This window comes from Synchiropus splendidus, chromosome 17, assembly GCF_027744825.2.
Source record: "Synchiropus splendidus isolate RoL2022-P1 chromosome 17, RoL_Sspl_1.0, whole genome shotgun sequence".
Classification (NCBI taxonomy): domain Eukaryota; kingdom Metazoa; phylum Chordata; class Actinopteri; order Syngnathiformes; family Callionymidae; genus Synchiropus; species Synchiropus splendidus.
Window position 1 is genome coordinate 20,272,582 of NC_071350.1, and position 17,419 is coordinate 20,290,000.

At 59.2% G+C, this 17,419-nt stretch overlaps 4 protein-coding genes across 4 annotated transcripts in view; 1 reads left to right on the forward strand and 3 right to left on the reverse strand.

Annotated features, from left to right (window-relative positions):
• Positions 1-50: 50 nt before the first annotated feature.
• On the forward strand, positions 51-4,162 carry tpte (transmembrane phosphatase with tensin homology). Its single transcript, XM_053847226.1, has 19 exons — positions 51-324; positions 426-713; positions 785-862; positions 939-986; positions 1,259-1,420; positions 1,709-1,828; positions 1,886-1,985; positions 2,176-2,239; positions 2,313-2,377; positions 2,723-2,783; positions 2,846-2,927; positions 2,994-3,082; positions 3,144-3,205; positions 3,264-3,344; positions 3,407-3,512; positions 3,577-3,674; positions 3,734-3,829; positions 3,891-3,961; positions 4,016-4,162. Exons 2-19 carry the CDS (start codon positions 670-672, stop codon positions 4,116-4,118), a joined length of 1,530 nt encoding a protein of 509 aa, XP_053703201.1. The 5' UTR covers positions 51-324; positions 426-669; the 3' UTR covers positions 4,119-4,162.
• On the reverse strand, positions 3,705-7,152 carry smpd1 (sphingomyelin phosphodiesterase 1). Its single transcript, XM_053847224.1, has 10 exons — positions 6,973-7,152; positions 6,626-6,852; positions 6,157-6,477; positions 5,809-6,089; positions 5,567-5,740; positions 5,341-5,512; positions 5,198-5,274; positions 4,991-5,136; positions 4,133-4,931; positions 3,705-4,070 (listed from the first exon to the last, which is right to left on the reverse strand). The coding sequence occupies exons 1-9, from the start codon at positions 6,992-6,994 to the stop codon at positions 4,543-4,545; spliced, it is 1,809 nt and encodes a 602-aa protein (XP_053703199.1). The 5' UTR covers positions 6,995-7,152; the 3' UTR covers positions 3,705-4,070; positions 4,133-4,542.
• Positions 7,153-7,826: 674 nt separating this feature from the next.
• Positions 7,827-16,550, reverse strand: ilk (integrin-linked kinase). Its single transcript, XM_053847231.1, has 13 exons — positions 16,395-16,550; positions 15,371-15,494; positions 13,389-13,554; positions 13,237-13,332; positions 12,435-12,531; positions 12,289-12,372; positions 12,147-12,232; positions 11,983-12,092; positions 11,795-11,922; positions 11,609-11,730; positions 11,451-11,550; positions 9,150-9,280; positions 7,827-9,086 (listed from the first exon to the last, which is right to left on the reverse strand). The coding sequence occupies exons 2-13, from the start codon at positions 15,457-15,459 to the stop codon at positions 8,937-8,939; spliced, it is 1,359 nt and encodes a 452-aa protein (XP_053703206.1). The 5' UTR covers positions 15,460-15,494; positions 16,395-16,550; the 3' UTR covers positions 7,827-8,936.
• Positions 16,551-16,705: 155 nt separating this feature from the next.
• The window catches only part of timm10b (translocase of inner mitochondrial membrane 10 homolog B (yeast)), a 971-nt gene continuing 257 nt past the window's right edge, over positions 16,706-17,419 (reverse strand). The window contains exons 2-3 of the mRNA XM_053847245.1: positions 17,386-17,419; positions 16,706-17,289 (exon numbers count right to left, since the gene is read on the reverse strand). The exon at positions 17,386-17,419 is cut by the window's right edge and continues 62 nt beyond it. Of these exons, the coding sequence (XP_053703220.1) occupies positions 17,032-17,289; positions 17,386-17,419 (292 nt within the window). The 3' untranslated portion in view covers positions 16,706-17,031. The remainder of the gene's footprint in view (positions 17,290-17,385) is intronic.

Here is a 17,419-nt window from a genome sequence, read left to right on the forward strand (position 1 = left end):
CGGAGTCCAGGAGCTGCAGAAGCTTCTGAGCCGCCCTCTGCCGCGGCTCATTTATAGTGGGTTCAGCCTGTTCCTCATTGGCTGGAGCCTGGAGCTGGCCAGCTGGAGCTCAGGTATGCAGGGCTGAGGAGCACGTCTGAGGAGCTGCCAGGGCTCCGGTTCACCAGTGAGGGCAGGAGGGAGCCAGGCGTCCAGCTCGGGTGAGGTGTTGCTGACGGCCTGCAGTTCCTCACAACCCCACTGGCCCAGGAACAGGCTTCCTGGAAGAGCGTGAGGGAGGAAAGCGGAGTCACTGCCAGGTCCCACCAGTGGGATCCAAATCCAGTCAGTTTCTCTTGACCGCTGCTGCGTCACCTTGGTGTCGGTGTGCAGATCCTTCACTTCACCTCTGACCTCTCTCTCTGGCTCCTTCACTGGAACCTCAGCTCTCTGGCTTTAATGGGGAGCAGATGTGGCGGGGAGGAGGAAGCGCTGGCTGCAGGAAGTTGAAAAGCGCTGGGTTAGCGAAAACTGAGCGGAGATGAGTCTCTCGGCTGACCTTTGAACCCTCTTCCTTCTGCCTTTACGAGGAGTCACAAGACCGAGGAGCTTCCGTCGATGAAGTTGTGAGCGGCGCGGCTCCCGACAGCGTCGACAAGTTGGAGGCGGCCGTCCTCTCTCAGGACGAACATGTCGGTGTATTTCGACCCGGGCTCGGATTGTGGAGTGAATGGGTACAGACCGCAGGTCAGATCCGGAGCGGGGTCAGCGCGACGCTAACGGGCTCCGACCGTTCACCCCGCAGCGCCGTCGCCAAGATGGAGGATGCCAAGGTGGAGATCGACGACGGGAGGGAAGCGGAGCCGCCGGACACGCTGCCCCAGTGAGTGACACGCGCGCGCGCGTGCGCCTACGACCCGCCGCGCCTCTGACCCGCCGCGCCTGTTTGTGCCCCGCAGCAATGTCCGCAGACGGCTGCAGCCTGTGGTCATGTCGTTCGGGTTCCGGTGAGTCTGCGCCCTCTTCCCACGCACGCACGCACGCGTGTGTTGAAGTGTGGAAAGTGATTCCAGGGTCCCAGCTCAGCTCTGTTGCTCTTTCTATTCGGACATTGCAGTTGGATCTTCACAAAAAAAAACAACTCACATTCTGCGTTTCATTGATCCCTAGTGTGTTTTTGGATTTTTAAACGTCTTTTATGTGTGTTTCATGAGAGTGTTGTGACTCCATGATCTTGAGGCGGCCCCGGGGCCCCCTCTGCTCACCGCTGTCTGTCCAGGGTCTTCGGCGTGGTCCTCATCCTGGTGGACTTCGTGCTGGTCGTCGTGGACCTGTCTCTGCCGGCCAGGAGCCGGGACCTGGGAAACGCCCTGGAGGCCGTGTCCCTCACCATCTCCTTCTTCTTCCTGCTGGACGTGCTCCTCAGGGTCTACATCCAGGGGTGAGCTCATCCGTCCCTGTCGCTGCTGCTGCTTCACAAGCGTGGCCAGTGTTGCTCAGCACGCTGAGTCAGCAGCTCGCCGCTCTGCTGATCTGCTCACACCAGGAAGTGCAATCAACTCCCTGTCTCCTTCTCTCTCCTGATGTTGGAGCATGGTGCGAAGCATATGAAGAACACTGGGGTCAAATATGTCTCTGACCTGATGTTCAGTTGGACACCACCTTCTTCATGTCCCAAACAGCCGCTGATGCTGTGAGATGTGGAAGCTCTTGGATCTTCTCTCTGCAGGTTCCAGTCTTACTTCAGCTCCAAACTGAACATCGTGGACGCGTGTGTGGTGGGCATCACCCTGGTGGTCACCATGATCTACACCTTCTCCGACCTGTCCGGAGCCAGCCTCATCCCCAGGTGCCGCGTCTGGAGGCTCACCTTCGCCCAGGCGCTGACCTGACCTGTCCTCCGCAGGGTGGTGTCTTTCCTGCGCTTCCTGAGGATCATCATCCTAGTGAGGGTCTTCAGGTTAGCGGCTCAGAAGAAGGAGCTGGAGAAGGTCACCAGGAGGATGGTGAGTCTCTCCCAGTCGTCTCTCACGCCTCAGGTTCAGGTGAGCCGGGGTGAGGAGCTCAGCCAGGTGTTGGCCCACGCTCCTCTCTCCTCCATGACAGAACGTTCTCGCGCCGTCGTAGAATGTGGCCACCTAGCGGTGTGATCCTGAACCTTCCTGGTTGAGAGTCGCTGTTCTCATTTCCCCCCAGATTTCCGAGAACAAGCGGCGTTACCAGAAGGACGGCTTCGACCTGGACCTCACCTACATCACAGGTAGGGGCCCGGCTGCTTCTGCCTGCTCCTCCCCAGCAAAGCGCATGTCACATGGGACCGTGCTCTCGTGCAGAGCGCGTCATTGCCATGTCCTTTCCTTCGTCTGGGAAGCAGTCCTTCTACAGGAATCCCATCAAGGTAGCCTCGCGCCCGCCGCGCCCCTTCGTCCGCCCATCTCACTCCTCTGTCTCACTCCTCCTCCGTCTCAGTCCTCCGTCTCACTCCTCCTCCGTCTCAGTCCTCCTCCGTCTCAGTCCTCCTCCGTCTCAGTCCTCCTCCGTCTCAGTCCTCCTCTATCGCTCCTCCTCCATCTCACTCCTCTGTCTCAGTCCTCCTCCGTCTCACTCCTCTGTCTCAGTCCTCCTCCATCTCACTCCTCTGTCTCAGTCCTCCTCCGTCTCACTCCTCTGTCTCAGTCCTCCTCCGTCTCAGTCCTCCGTCTCACTCCGTCTCTGTCTCACTCCTCCTCCTCCCTCTCTACAGGAAGTGGCTCGCTTTCTGGACACCAAACACCAGGACCACTACAAAGTGTACAACCTGTGCAGTAAGTGGACATGCCCACCTGTGAGGGGGCGGAGCCTGAGCTCATTCTCCCGCTGTTTGCAGGCGAGAAGGGCTACGACCCGCAGTTCTTCCACTACAGGGTGGAGCGGGTCTTCATCGACGACCACAATGTTCCGTCCCTGGAGTGAGTGTGGAAGGCCCCGCCCAGAAGCCCCGGCGCAGACTGACCCGGCTGTGACCTGTGTGGCAGGGACATGCTGAAGTACGTGAGCAGCGTGAGGGAGTGGATGTCGTCTCACCCGGACAACGTGGTCGCCATCCACTGTAAAGGCGGGAAAGGTGAGCTCCGAGCCCGTCTGCTTCCCGCCGGCTCCTGCGTCAGACGCTGCTGCCTTCACAGGCCGCACTGGGACCATGGTCTGCACCTGGCTCGTCGACAACGAGCAGTTTGAGAGCGCGCAGGTGGGCGCCGCCCTCCCCCGTGGCGCCGCCCGGACTCACCCCTGCCTGTCTCCCCCAGGAGAGCCTGGATTATTTTGGAGAGAGGAGGACCGATAAGAGCCGCAGCTCCAAGTTCCAGGGGGTGGAGACTCCGTCTCAGGTAGGAGGAGTCACTGACGGAGAGGCTGACCTTTGACCCCACCTGGTGCGTGCGCCCCTCAGAGCAGATACGTCGGCTACTATGAAGTCATGAAGACCCAGTTCAACAGGCAGCTCCCTCCACCCAGAAGCCTCCGGATCAAAAGCCTGCGCGTCCACTCCATCGCAGGTGAGTGGGTGGAGCCCCGGGCGGGCGTGCGCGCGCCTGTGTGACCTCTGACCCCATCTCCCAGGTGTGGGGAAGGGCGACGGCAGTGACCTGAAGGTGAAGGTCCTGGTGAGGAAGGAGCTGGTGTTTCGCTGCGTCTGTGCCACGCAGGAGAACTGCACGGTGAGAGGGGAAGGTCTGGCGCCGGCGCTGCCCCCGCCAACGTTCTGATGTCCACGCAGGTGTTTCCCGACGTGGGCAACAACGCGGTGGTCATCAGCCTCCAGAACGGACCTGTGGTGGATGGAGATGTGAAGGTCATGTTCGAGTCCAGCGCCGTGAGTGCCTCCCTCTCCCGCCGCCGCGTGTCTCCGCCTCTCACGGCTGCTTCTGTCGCAGGGTCTCCCCAAAGGATACGAAGACGTCCCCTTCTACTTCTGGTTCAACACCTCCTTCGTGTCCGACCACAGGTACGGTGGCCTCCTCGCTGCGGCGCCGCCTGCTGACCACGCTCGTCTCTGCAGGCTCTTCTTACCGCGGGAGGAGCTGGACAACCCGCACAAGCCCAAGACCTGGGACCTGTACAAGGAGGACTTTGCTGTCACAGTGTCCTTCTCCGAGCCATAATAAAGCGATGAAACCTGCGGGAGTTGGAGACCAAGTTTGACGTGAACAAAATCCAGTCTGTTTCTGCAGTTCAGTCCGGCGTCAGCGTGGAGAGCAGCGTGCGGCTGGGCTTCTGACCCGACCGGCGAGTCCTGTTCGCGAGGCGGGTCGCCACCACTGAGCAGGAAAGACGTCAGAAAATCCCTCAGACAATCTTTATTGAGGACATCAAACGCATGAGAACCGGTCCCTGAGCCTCGCGACGCTTCAGACGCAGGAGACAAACCTAAAGTGCAGAAGACAAACGGGGGCTTTGTCTGAATCAGTGGTGAGCCTGCCCTTGAGCAAGGCACTGGAACCCAGTTGCGCCTGCTCTGAAACACCCGCATCAACACATTTCGCTAATACTTCGATGAGTCCATCTCTGGAGCCCTGACAAGACAGGTCAGCAGAGGCTCCAGGTGCGAGGCGGCGAGCTGCCGGCGGCGTCGCAGCGCACAAAGCTCTTCAGGAAGCAGACGGCAGCGGCGCGGCAGGCGTCGCGGCAGGGCTCCGACACGTGGCCCTTGTGCTGCAGGAACCAGAACCTCTGGAAGAGCCGCTGGTCGGCGGCGAGCGCCTTGGTGAGTCGCTCGCAGTCGGCCGGCAGCAGGGCGGGCAGGCCGTAGGCCTGGGAGGCCCGGTACAGCAGGGTCCAGCGGGGGTCCTCCTCGGGCTGCGAGCGGTTCCCGGGCCTGTGGTTGGCCTCCGTCAGGTTGAGGATGTAGGTCTCATGGTCCAGCACGAAGCGCGAGCTGCCGGGGTAGTTGCCATCCACGTAGTAGACACGGTAACCTGCGGAGACGACCCGCGTGGGCTCAGGACTCGGACACACCCGGGCCCGTCACACCAACCTGGATTGAGATTGACGAAGGTGGTGACGCTGGGGGCGATGAAGGCCACGCCGATGGGTCGGGTGGAGTCGGTCTCGTCGTAGGTCATCTGGTACTGGTCCAGGTGCGTGTGCCCGAAGAACTGGCCGCTGACGGTGCCCTCGTACCTGCAAGGGGAGGACAGCGGGTCGGCGGCCGTCCACAGGAGCGTCTGAGGAACCCACCCACCTGTTGATGATGTGATGGTAGTTCCAGCTCCAGCTGGCCAGGCACAGGCTGGGCGGGATGTGGCCGATGATGTGCACCTGGAGGGGAGCAGAGGCCCGGGCGTGAGGAGGGGGCGGGGCGGGGCGGGGCGGGGCTCACCTCACCTTCTCGCCTTTGCTCTCGCTGCTCTGCAGGACGTGCACCAGCCACTGCAGCTGGTTGGCCGGGTCAGTGGAGTTGACCATCAGCCAGAAGTTCTCCCGGGCGCAGAAGTTCATGTTGAGGGACACCACTCTCAGACCTCTCTGGACCTCCACCGAGTAAAAGCCTCCGTACCTGAGACGTGAACAGCGTCAGTCCGCCGCGGCCCCCGGCTGCAGCTCCACCCACCTGAGGGTCTTCAGCGCCTCCTCCGGTAACCACGGCGACCACAGCTGCGCCATGGTGTCGTACAGCCAGGCGGACGAGCGGTTGCCGTGGATGAAGGGCGGCGGGAAGCTGTTGACCGGGGTGCTCTCGTGGTTCCCCACGGCAGGGTAGACGGTGACGTTGGGCCCCAGGTGTCTGGACGGGAGCCGGAGGAGACGTCAGCGTCGCCGGCAGAGCGCGGCCGGTTGAAGGGCGGAGCTTACTTTTGGATGAGCTGGCTGATGACGGTGAGCTCGTCCAGCTGCTGCTTCCGAGTCTGCGACCACACGTTGTGGGCCGGAACGTCGCCGGTCCAGTAGACCCAGTCCCAGGGCCCGTTCTTCACCACGTTCTCCAGCAGGTTCTCCACGGTGCGTAAGGGCAGGTCACATTTGCTGTAGGTGCCCCAGTAGCCTGCCGCCCGCCGCCCCCCGCCGGGGAGGCCGGAGCCCCGCCGGCAGCACAGGGGCTCCTTGCAGTCGGCGGCGGCGCCGGCCTGGTACTCCTGAGGAGAGACGCCAGCCGGACGCTCAGCCGCTGCGCTGGACGCGTCACAGCGGCCGAGTGCTCACCTTGTCCCAGTGGATGTCGGTCAGAAACAGAACCCGGGTTTGTGGAGCGCCTGGTTTGGGAGGCGAAGGCGGCGTGACCTTGGGCTTGGGGAGGCCGGGCAGCGAGACGTTCCACGGCGCGAAGATGTCGTATTTGCCGCAGGAGGGTCCCAGCAGCAGGCCGCAGGCTTCGCTGGGCCACAGCAGCGACTGCTGCAGCGCCCGGATGAAGTCGTCCCGGAAGAGCTCGGTGATCTGGCGGCACACCTCGGGCTCGGCCAGGTGCAGGTCCACGCAGGCCCTGCCGGCCAGCTGGGCCACCCGCTCCTCGTTGCTCTCACTCTGCAGGAGGGCGAGAGCAGGAAGCACCTTGGTATCTCGCAACACACCAAAGCCCTGAGCACTTCCCCTCACGGACTGTGGGCGTGCGTGCGGGGAGGGCCTCAGGTCAGAAGCCATCCAAGACAAGGGTCACAGAGCGGAACCTCACCAGCAGAGCCAGGTCCACGACGGCGAAGATCGCTTTGCACGCGGGGCAGCTGAGGTTCTTCCAGTTGAAGCGGACGAAAGGTCGGTTCGGTGACTCCCAGAGCTGGACCGGGCTCCGGGCCGGGCGAGCGGAACCGAGCCAGGGCGAGGAGAGGAGCAGCAGCAGCAGCAGAGCTGAGGTGAGGGGCAGCGACCAGAGCAGCCTCATCGTGTCCCCGGACTCCCTTCCTGCACGGGACCCCGGGAGACAGGCTTCGGGTCAGCCGGAACCGACGTGTGAAAACAACGCGTCTGCGGCTGCGCTAACCGCGTTAGCATCGGGGAGAGCCAGGAAGTCAACCAACGAACCTGGTTTCGGCGGCGGAGTCATAGTCAGAGAGTCAGAGAGTCACTCGGCACTGGACCGACAGAGGCAGGCGGCGACGCTTCCGGCTGGCGCGGCTCCGTCGGGCTCCGGGTTGTTGTGACGCCAGGTCTGGCTGCGCTTTTGAGGAAGTCCCGGAGTCAGCTGACCCGTCACGTGACCGGCCGCGTCGCTTCTGACGGAGGAGAGAAGCAGCACCGGAAGACGCCTTGGACGCTGGAGTGAGGGACGCGTGTCGTCCTCGTTTCTTTCAGAGCAACATTGTCACATGGAGTTGTTTTGTTTCCGGTTGTGTGAGGGCCTGTTCTGCTCAGACCATGGTGACCTGAGGTTGAAGCTCCGGATCATCTCCCCCGCACCCGCTGGCCTCGCAGTGTCATGAGACGAGACATCATCATGCTGGAGTCAGAGTGGTGTCATGAATTCAAACGGACCATCCGCTGAGTCACGGTGCAACTGGGTCGTGCAGAACCCATGGATGCGGTGTTCTGCTGGGACCCGCTCGGAAGGATTTGGGTTTGACGCCTGAACAAAAGCACATCGCCTTCTTTGTCTTCACACCGACTCAACGGAACATAAAACCCTCGCGTCACACCCCATCCGAACCTTCCAAACAGCCTCTCGGTCAAAGTTCCTTTTGAAGATCATAACAGAGAAAAGTATTTCAGGAACGCAGACAGCCACGGCAGCCAAACTCCTGTCCGAGTCAAGGCCGAGTCTGGCTCCTCTCGAGCGGCTGCTTCACTGACTTCAGGCCTGAACACCAACTCAAGCTGGTTCAAGTCATACATCAAATGACAGAACAGAAAAAAGCTCATCTTTTTTGAGTGCTGCTCTCCAGACAGCTGGATCATCCTTGAATCAAAACACGGAAACCTCACATGTATAAAACATTTATCGCAATGGTAATGTGGATGTTGACGTCTTCATGTGATAGTCAGAGAAATGCCAACAGTCCAGAAGTGTCACAGGAGTTTGGGTCAGTTTCTGAACAATAAAATGATAGAATGATCAAACATGAAATTCATCTCAAACCATGTTCGATTTAAAAAAGCCCCAATTCATTATTTGAATTTAATTCAATGAATATAAATATATATATTTTCACAACAATCCAATTAGAGTTCATGGGAAGATTTCACCATCAGTAAATATGTTTTCCTCTGGTCTGACGTCCTTTGGTTTTCAGCAAAAATATAAATAAAGTAAGGCAAACAAAGCTGGAAGCGTGGTCTCTGAGGAGCAAGGAGTCTCTGAAGAGAGAGGGGTCTCTGAGGAGAGAGAGGGGTCTCTGAGGAGAGAGGGGTCTCTGAGGAGAGAGAGGGGTCTCTGAGGAGAGAGAGGGGTCTCTGAGGAGAGAGGGGTCTCTGAGGAGAGCGGGGTCTCTGAGGAGCAAGGAGTCTCTGAAGAGAGAGGGGTCTCTGAAGAGAGAGGGGTCTCTGAAGAGAGAGGGGTCTCTGAGAAGAGAGGGGTCTCTGAGGAGAGAGAGGGGTCTCTGAGGAGAGAGAGGGGTCTCTGAGGAGCAAGGAGTCTCTGAGGAGAGAGAGGGGTCTCTGAGGAGCAAGGAGTCTCTGAGGAGAGAGAGGGGTCTCTGAGGAAAGAGAGGGGTCTCTGAGGAGAGAGAGGGGTCTCTGAGGAGAGAGGGGTCTCTGAGGAGCAAGGAGTCTCTGAAGAGAGAGGGGTCTCTGAGGAGAGAGGGGTCTCTGAGGAGCAAGGAGTCTCTGAAGAGAGAGGGGTCTCTGAGGAGAGAGGGGTCTCTGAAGAGCGAGGGGTCTCTGAGGAGCGAGGGGTCTCTGAGGAGAGAGGGGTCTCTGAGGAGAGAGAGGGGTCTCTGAGGAGAGAGAGGAGTCTCTGAGGACAGAGAGGGGTCTCTGAGGAGAGCGGGGTATCCGAGGGTATTTACAGTGGCGCAGCAGAGGCAGGTGGAGATGCAGGATGGAGCACGGCCTCACTTGTCCTGCATCTTTTCCAGAATGGGGACGATCATGTCGAACTTGGGTCTCTTGGCCGGGTCTTCGTTCATGCAGAGCCTCATCAGCTTGCAGATGTGCGGGGAGATGCCGGGTGGGATGGTGGGACGCAGGCCTTCCAGGGCCACCTGAAGAAGACGAGGTTTCTTTAACCATGAAGGCGTGGACACGGTCCCCTGGCGTGCCGTTACCTTCATTCCTATCTCCATGTGGGAGAGGTCTGCGAAGGGCACCTCTCTGGTCACCAGCTCCCACAGGAGAACCGCGAAGCTCCACATGTCTGCTGACCTGCGGTTGATGTCTTCTGGCCTCTTCTGCAGGGCTGGGGAGCAAAGTCAACCGTTACAGGAGCGCTGTCATGTGACCTTCAGGGCCAGAGGATCTTGAGCTTCTGCTGCTTAAAACGCAGCGTGTAACCAGACCTGCATTCGACCTGGAGAAAACTTCACACCACCACCACCTTGTTGACTTGTGTAAGAAAGACATGTGACTTGTGCCACTGACAAAAGCCTCACTCCTTCACCTCACAACACCTCACCAAACAAATGCACAACTCTTGACTGCTGCCTCCCACTCCTCCCCCTGACACCAGTGCTGGGTTGTGAAGCTCGCTCCACTGTGAAGCTCCCTCCACTGTGAAGCTCCACTGTGAAGCTCCCTCCACTATGAAGCTCCCTCCACTGTGAAGCTCCCTCCACTGTGAAGCTCCCTCCACTGTGAAGCTCCCTCCACTGTGAAGCTCAATCCACTGTGAAGCTCAATCCACTGTGAAGCTCCCTCCACTGTGAAGCTCCCTCCACTATGAAGCTCCCTCCACTGTGAAGCTCCCTCCACTGTGAAGCTCCCTCCACTGTGAAGCTCAATCCACTATGAAGCTCCCTCCACTGTGAAGCTCCCTCCACTGTGAAGCTCCCTCCACTGTGAAGCTCCCTCCTCTATGAAGCTCCCTCCACTGTGAAGCTCCCTCCACTGTGAAGCTCCCTCCACTGTGAAGCTCCCTCCACTGTGAAGCTCAATCCACTATGAAGCTCCCTCCACTGTGAAGCTCCCTCCACTGTGAAGCTCCCTCCACTGTGAAGCTCCACTGTGAAGCTCAACCCACTGTGAAGCTCTGTCAACTGTGAAGCTCCCTCCACTATGAAGCTCCCTCCACTGTGAAGCTCAATCCACTGTGAAGCTCCCTCCACTGTGAAGCTCCACTGTGAAGCTCCCTCCACTGTGAAGCTCCCTCCACTGTGAAGCTCAACCCACTGTGAAGCTCTGTCAACTGTGAAGCTCCCTCCACTGTGAAGCTCCCTCCACTGTGAAGCTCCCTCCACTGTGAAGCTCCCTCCACTATGAAGCTCCCTCCACTGTGAAGCTCAATCCACTGTGAAGCTCAATCCACTATGAAGCTCCCTCCACTGTGAAGCTCAATCCACTGTGAAGCTCCCTCCACTGTGAAGCTCCCTCCACTGTGAAGCTCCCTCCACTGTGAAGCTCCCTCCACTGTGAAGCTCCCTCCACTGTGAAGCTCCCTCCACTGTGAAGCTCCCTCCACTGTGAAGCTCCACTGTGAAGCTCCCTCCACTGTGAAGCTCAACCCACTGTGAAGCTCCCTCCACTGTGAAGCTCCCCAGACGACCAAGTGAAGTGACTGACGTCCCTCAGAAGTGGGACAACACTTGATGAGGTCACACGTAAAGACGGCGTGTCATTGGCTGCCGTGCTGTGTCTTGTTTCCTGCATATCCAGTGTTGGAGACAACGTTTTGCAAATGCCAGCTCCAACGTTTCTGCAACCTCTTGCATCGGTGCTGATCATCTCACTTGCTTTGGTGAACCAGCGGAGGAGAAATGGGCGGCGCCTATGTTGCGGTGACAGATGTGTCAGAGGTGTGAGGATGCTAACGTTAGCCTGGATGCTAGCCCACTGTTGTTTGTTCAGCAGAAATCCAAACCTACTGTGGAACATCCCTGTTGTATTGTTCATGTTGTGGGACACGGTGGAGCATTTGGCTGGCTGACGTGTGACACCAGAGAGAGTCAACAGAGGGAAGAGTGGTCCTGGCTACTAACACGTCCCTGTTGTCCTGTCCAACACTGTTGTGAAATCAAGTCCTGTGGTCTCCTGGACATCTCTCCACACTTCATCTTCCCACTTGGTTTCAAGTCAGCTCCGGAGCTCCCTGGGTTTGAAGGGGTCATGTGATCAAGTGGTGAACGGCCAGTGAGGAGGAGTGGGACGCGCCACACTGAGCCCAGGGTCCGGGGAGAGATGGGACACAACACACAGCGAGCTTCAACGTCTCTCCAGCTGAGTGAAGTACTCTCGGTTCTGTACTGCAGTGCTGCTCTGAGCCGTGTGTCTTCAGGCAACATCACAGGACTGAAGCGCACCGCTCTAGTCGTGGATGTGAACATGACGTGCGTCTTCCAGAGGAGCGGCAGCACAGATGCTCTGCTCCCTCACTCAGGACGGCCTCCGCCTGCTGTGACTCAGGCTCACTGTACCTTCAGGGGCCATCCAGGCGGGGGCGTACATGCGGCCGGGACACTGGAAGCAGAACTTGGCGTCGGCCATGCTGATCCTGGCCGTCATGTCCTCGTCGATCTGCGGAGCACAGCAGCTCTTACTCCCCCACGCTCCACGGACAAACCTGCGGCCTCACCATCACGTGCTTGCTGTTGAGGTGCAGCCGCGACACCATGGGCTCCAGCGTGTGCAGGAAGGCCATGCCGCCGGCGATGTCCAGGGCGAACTTGACCGCCTGGCTTTGGTCCACCACCAGAGCTGGAACGGGAGGACAGAAGGTCAGCGCTGCCGCTGCTCCCGGCGCGGCTGAGGACGGCCTTACTGGTGCCCTGGTGCAGGATGTTGAAGAGAGAGCCGTACGGCATGTAGTGGGCGATGATGATGGGGTGAGGGGAGGGAGGCGCCGGACAGGCTCCCAGGACCGGCAGGATGTTGGGATGGGAGAAGATGCTGCGGACAGAAGCAGAGCCAGAGGCGTCCAGCACCGCAGCGGAGTGGCGCGGGGGTTACCGCAGCTTGGGGTGCTCCTCGTTGAAGTCCCGGCTCTTCCTGGTGGTCCAGTCCCGCACCTGCAGCACCTTGACCACGATCTCCTCGCCCTGCCAGCGGCCCTGCCACAGCTGCAGGCGCACTCAGGTGAGGAGGCTGAGCCCAGACAGACGCTGACCACCCACCTCTCCGGACTGGTTCTCGTTGATCTTGGCCAGGAGCGAGAGCTGCTTGAAGTCCACCCCCGCCTGCTTGTTGAGGGTGCCGTTCCCTGAGGGAGGAGATGGTTGGTCCCGACTCGCCTCACGCTCGGCCCGAGGAACTTACGAGGTCGCGTCCGCATGGTGCCCTTCCAGAAGGTCTCCTTGTAGGGCACCTTCATCATGTTCTGGCCCATTTTCTCGGCCTTCTCTGGGGACATGAAGCAGCCGTGTTAGACTGGGAGGCCACGCTGGCAGAGGCTTCTCTCTCACCCTGCAGCACTTGTTTGAGCGGAGGCTTGGCCTTGTCCAGCGGCGTCTGGCCATATCGGTTACACACACAGACTTGAGCGCCGCTGACCACCAGGTCCTGCAGAGAAACACTGGCCTCAGTCTCCAGATGCAGCCAGCAGGCGGCGCAGACGCGCAACTCTCAGCAAACATCCAGTCAGTCAGCTGGCGGCCAATGAAGCCAGTCATTCTTCACCATAGAGGCCCGAGGTGGGGCCGCGAGAAGTGTCCTGTTCCAGCCCTGTGGGCCGTGAGAGGCTGAGTCTGAACCCATGAGCCACGTATGGTGGCAGCAGTGAGTCAGTGAAGTGACTTGACAGCTGCACATCTGTGATAGTCACCAACTATGGAGAAGTTCTTGGAAAGAAACAATGATGAAGACAGTGGTGGCGCCCCCTACAGTACACACTGTTCACCTGTTTTAAAATGAATTAGAGCAGACTTTCATTTACACTTATCTTCTTTAGAGTTTATTTATGATTTTTTTAATGATATTTATTAAACTAATTGTATTCAGAATTTTATTCATGACGTCCCGTTTTTCCTCAGCAGTTTGCATCAAGTGCATTATTTTCTTTAGTGAATCTGATGACCATGACTTGCACCTGTGTCTGCTGCTGGTTGGACCTTTCTTTGCCCTGAGGTGTTGGTTTGTTCACGTGTTCATGAATGGATGAGTTCTACTCCTTGAATGGGCCGCGGAGAAGATCGTGACAGAGAAAAGCAGAAGGCTGCTCGCGTGGAGCGTGAGCCCTGGTGAGCCAGGGCTGCGGCGGCGACGCACCTCCGCCACTTGGTCCTGGCCCCAGAAGCAGGCGTAGTGCAGCGGCGTGTTCCCGTGCTCGTTGACGGTGTTGGGGTCGGCTTTGCACTGCATGAGCTGAAGAAGGTGACGTTAGAACCAGAGCCGCATCCTCTGGCGGGACGCCTCATCACCTTGGCGACGATGTCTCGGTGGCCGTGACTGGCGGCCAGGTGCAGCGGCGTGTCGTCCCCGCGGTTCATCACGTTGATACGGGCCCCTCTCATGATGAGCATGTCCACCACGCCGCCGCGGCCCTCCCTGCAGGCCCAGTGGAGTGGGCTGAAGCCGTGGTCGTCCCTGGACCACAGACGGGAGGAGAGTGTGAGAAAGCCCTGCTGCCCTCGGACACGTCGTCTTGACCGGATCTCTCCGGCTCCCCTCAGGCCCCGAATAAAGATCCCACTGTTTTCTTTTCACCAGACACATGGCAGCTGGGATGAGAACAACAACAACAAACATGGAGGAATCCTCCCTGAACCAAAGCAGCTGTTGGCTTTGGTTCAGGGAGGTTTCTCACTCCACAATGTCCAGGGTTTCCACCACTCTGGATGGACAAACATTTCCAAGACATGAAAAGAGCTCTAGTCTAAATCAGGTCAGATAAAGACTTGACTATAGACACCATGGAGGTTTATTGTGCTGTCGTCAGACTGATGCAGAAGAAACAATATTCTGTTGTTTAAATGGACGTATGGCTCCATCATTTGGTCCAGTAACATACCACATTCATTCACACTCTTCCAACAGAGCTGCACTCAGGCTGGGCTCAGCGTCCAGCGTGCCGTCAGTCACGGGAGGCTCGGCAGAGAACCCACAGGTGACGCTGGTCTTTATTTAGAGGCCGGCTGAGAGCGTCCAAGTGTCACCCACGTGTGAGCGCCCCCGCCTGCCGGGCCACAGCTGCTGAGCTTCTCACAGGCCCCTGCTAACACCAGCTCCGCTCCCCACCTCCCGGGGCCCCGGGCTATTTAAAGACACGCTGGGATCAGAGGAGCCATCTGAGGAGCCGTAAACACAGTGGATTCCTCAGCCACGGCTCAGTGTTTCTCCACTTCCTGGACCCTTCCAGCATCTCCACTCCCATTTAATGGCCGATCATGTCAGCAGTCGTCCACAGGCATGTAAACATTTGGCTCAGACGGAGGGAAGCCCACACCCCCGGCTGAACCACTGCTCTCTCTCTCAGATGTTTCTGAGTCACCGAGGACCGTGTATGGAGCTGAGTGCAGGACACGGCCCCGGCTGCTGCCACAGCCTGCACGTCCAACCAAGTGCTCATATATGGCCTGGACCAGGAGCCAGGTGACGGAGGGCCAAAGAACCTGCAGCAGACGAGGGCGAGGAGTGGGGCGTGAGGGTCTCAGTCAGCTGCTTCACCTGCAGCAGTGGAGCCGTGTGTGCGGCTCAACACTGGGCCAAAAGTAGGGACGGGCCGTATGGACCAAAAAAGTTACCCGGATAAAGCCATGTTCCTTCTCCTCCATGTGTCGGACACTCCAGTCTCTCTGTCTGATGATGGAACTCAGGAGTGGAGTTTGTCTCCAACACCATGGTTTGTTGACGTCTCAATAGAAGAGTGAACTCTGCAGTGCAGAGATGAGAAACTCAATGTTTCAGGTCTCTGGTAGAAGCCGCTGGTGTCTGCTCTGCCAGCTTTATTTAGGGCTTCAATGGAGCCGTCTGTCTGTCTGTCTGTCTGCTGTGTCTCATGTCTCTGAACACTTGAACTATGGAGCAGTCTGGACACAGTTCCTAGATGCTGCTGGAGACACATTACCAAGGCAGAGGAGCGCCTCAGAGAACCTGTGAGGACCACTCCATCTCAGGGATCCAGAGACTCCCCTCCTGACTGATCTTCGGGCCACCCGCCCCCTCAAACCCGTCCCGGTCAGAGAGAGTGTTCTGGTTAGAGCTGCACGCAGGAGGCTCCCAGGCTGAGACCATTTTTAGAGCATGACATCACGGGGAGAGAGAGTGGAGTAACCCAAGCCAGAGCAGCGCGTCCCGGGGATGGAAACTATTGGACCACCTCTGAGGTAGCCAGCACCAGAACACATCCCCCCTTCCCCTCCCCCTCCGGCCCCAGTTTCCCCGCCCTTGCGCGGCCACTCACCCCAGGTTGAGGTCGTTCTCCGTGTTGTCCAGCCACAAACGGACGGCCACCGAGTTCCCCTCCCGGCACTGCGTGAAGATGTCGTCCATGCTGAGCTGTAGGTGGCGCCGGGTCAGGGACGCATCTGGGCAGGAGAAGATGGTCAGAGCTCCAGCGTGACTGAGACCTGCCGCGCTGGTTAGCTGGTTGAGGACCTTCTTCTGCCAGGACCCTGCTGAGTCAGCGTCAAGCTTCAGTCAAGGCTTCACAGTACCACGCCTCTTGACGTGTACTTCCCAGGTCTGGATGTACAACTCACTCTGCAGGACGCCAAGGGAGACACCACCCCACTCACTTCCTGTTCAACATGGCCGCCCAGGACACCTTACCAAAATACAGCACAATGACCCGGAGACTGGTTTGTTTCTTCCAACAAGAATCAGCTTGGCTTCCGTCCAGACACGGTGGGCTCTGACTCCTCACGTCACATGACTGGGACGCTCCTTCACCTCCTGACCCCAGATCCCGTCAGGGTCCTGACTTCACCTCGCCGGACCACGACTCAGCTCTGACCTGTACTGTGGACCCTGACCCGGCTGGAGAGCAGAGGAGACCAAGACCTGGCCCGGGAGCCTCGGCTTGAGAACACAACCAACACAAAGTCAACCTCCCTTTAAAAGCGCGGGCACCGGCGCGTCTGCGGTGGGGTCGCCTCTGACGGAAGGACTGGGCCTGAAGGCTCTGGGTGGAAGTCTCGCCCAGACGCTCCGCGCCAGTCTGACGGACTTCAGCTTGGAGGCAGCTGCAGCCCAGTCAGTCCCGACAGGAACGGGGTCAGCTTTGGGACCATGAGGGTGACGAGCAGCTCGCCGCCGCTTCAGCACCTTCGGATCTCTACACGGCTTCGCGACCGACCGAGAACTCGCCCGGGCTCCTCCGCGACTGGCCCCCGACACTCGGAGCTCGCCGTCGTTCAAGTCCAAACCCTCAACATCCCAGTGCGACTGAAGCCACGTGTGTCGATAGCGCGGTGGGAAAGTCTTACCAGCAGCCGATCAGCGGAGTTTGGCTCCCGCTACTTTGTTCCGCGGAGTCTGGAGAGAAGGGAAGAGTCGGGAGGCGACGCCTCGCTCCTCCCGCTGGAGGTCGGCTGCTGGAGGCTGGCAGCCCCCCGCCCCCCGTGACTCTGGCGGACAGCGCCATCTGCTGGTGTGACTGCGGTGATGCCGCCGACCCTCCGCCCATCAATGGCTATTTGGAAATGATGCAGGAGCGTGACTGAAGAGTTGAGATGAAGGTGGATTTGAGGCCGACTCTGCCAGTCCCACATGAGAGGTGAGGCGAGGCCTTTCAAGAGGATCAGAAGCCAAAGAGCAGGACGCGTCTCTGAGGTTTATTCACGCACACGGCTGATCACACAGGTCCTCACTGACAGGGTTTCATGTCGGCTGACTGTGCCGGTGAGGTGACAGCTCTTCAAACGCCGCTGCTCTCCTTGTTTCGGTGCCACTGGACCTTTGCAGAGCTGAAACAGACGAGCTTCTGCCTCAGAACAAGAGGGTGGCACTGTCCACAAACACGGCGCCACCTCCCCGTCTGGGGCGGACCAGCACTCCACTGCAGTCTGCTCTGGTCCGGTCCGGTTCCGACCCGAGCGGCTCAGTCTGACACCAGGGCAGCTTCTACGACGCTCCGCTGGAGGGTTGGCTGACGGCGGCAGGACCAGAGGAGTCCGCGGCACCGGTGACTGGAGGCAGGTCCGACCCGGTCCCTGGGCTGACAGGCGCCTCGGGAGGGGCCAGAGCCGCCGCCGCCGCCGCTTTGCTCTCCATCTCCTCCATCCGCCGCTGCATCATGCGCGGCATCAAGCGCACGTACGTCTCCATGATGCGGTGGTTGGAGCGGATCAGCTTCCCGGCACAGTTGTCCACACACTGGACCTGAGGCCAGAAGCACAGCAGCAGACAAGCCTTGCGTTAGTGAGCAGATGACGGGACCGGGGAGGCTGGGCCCGGGTCTGACCGGCCTCCTCTGACCTCGTCCAGGGTCAGGGTCCTGTAGTTGAAGTTG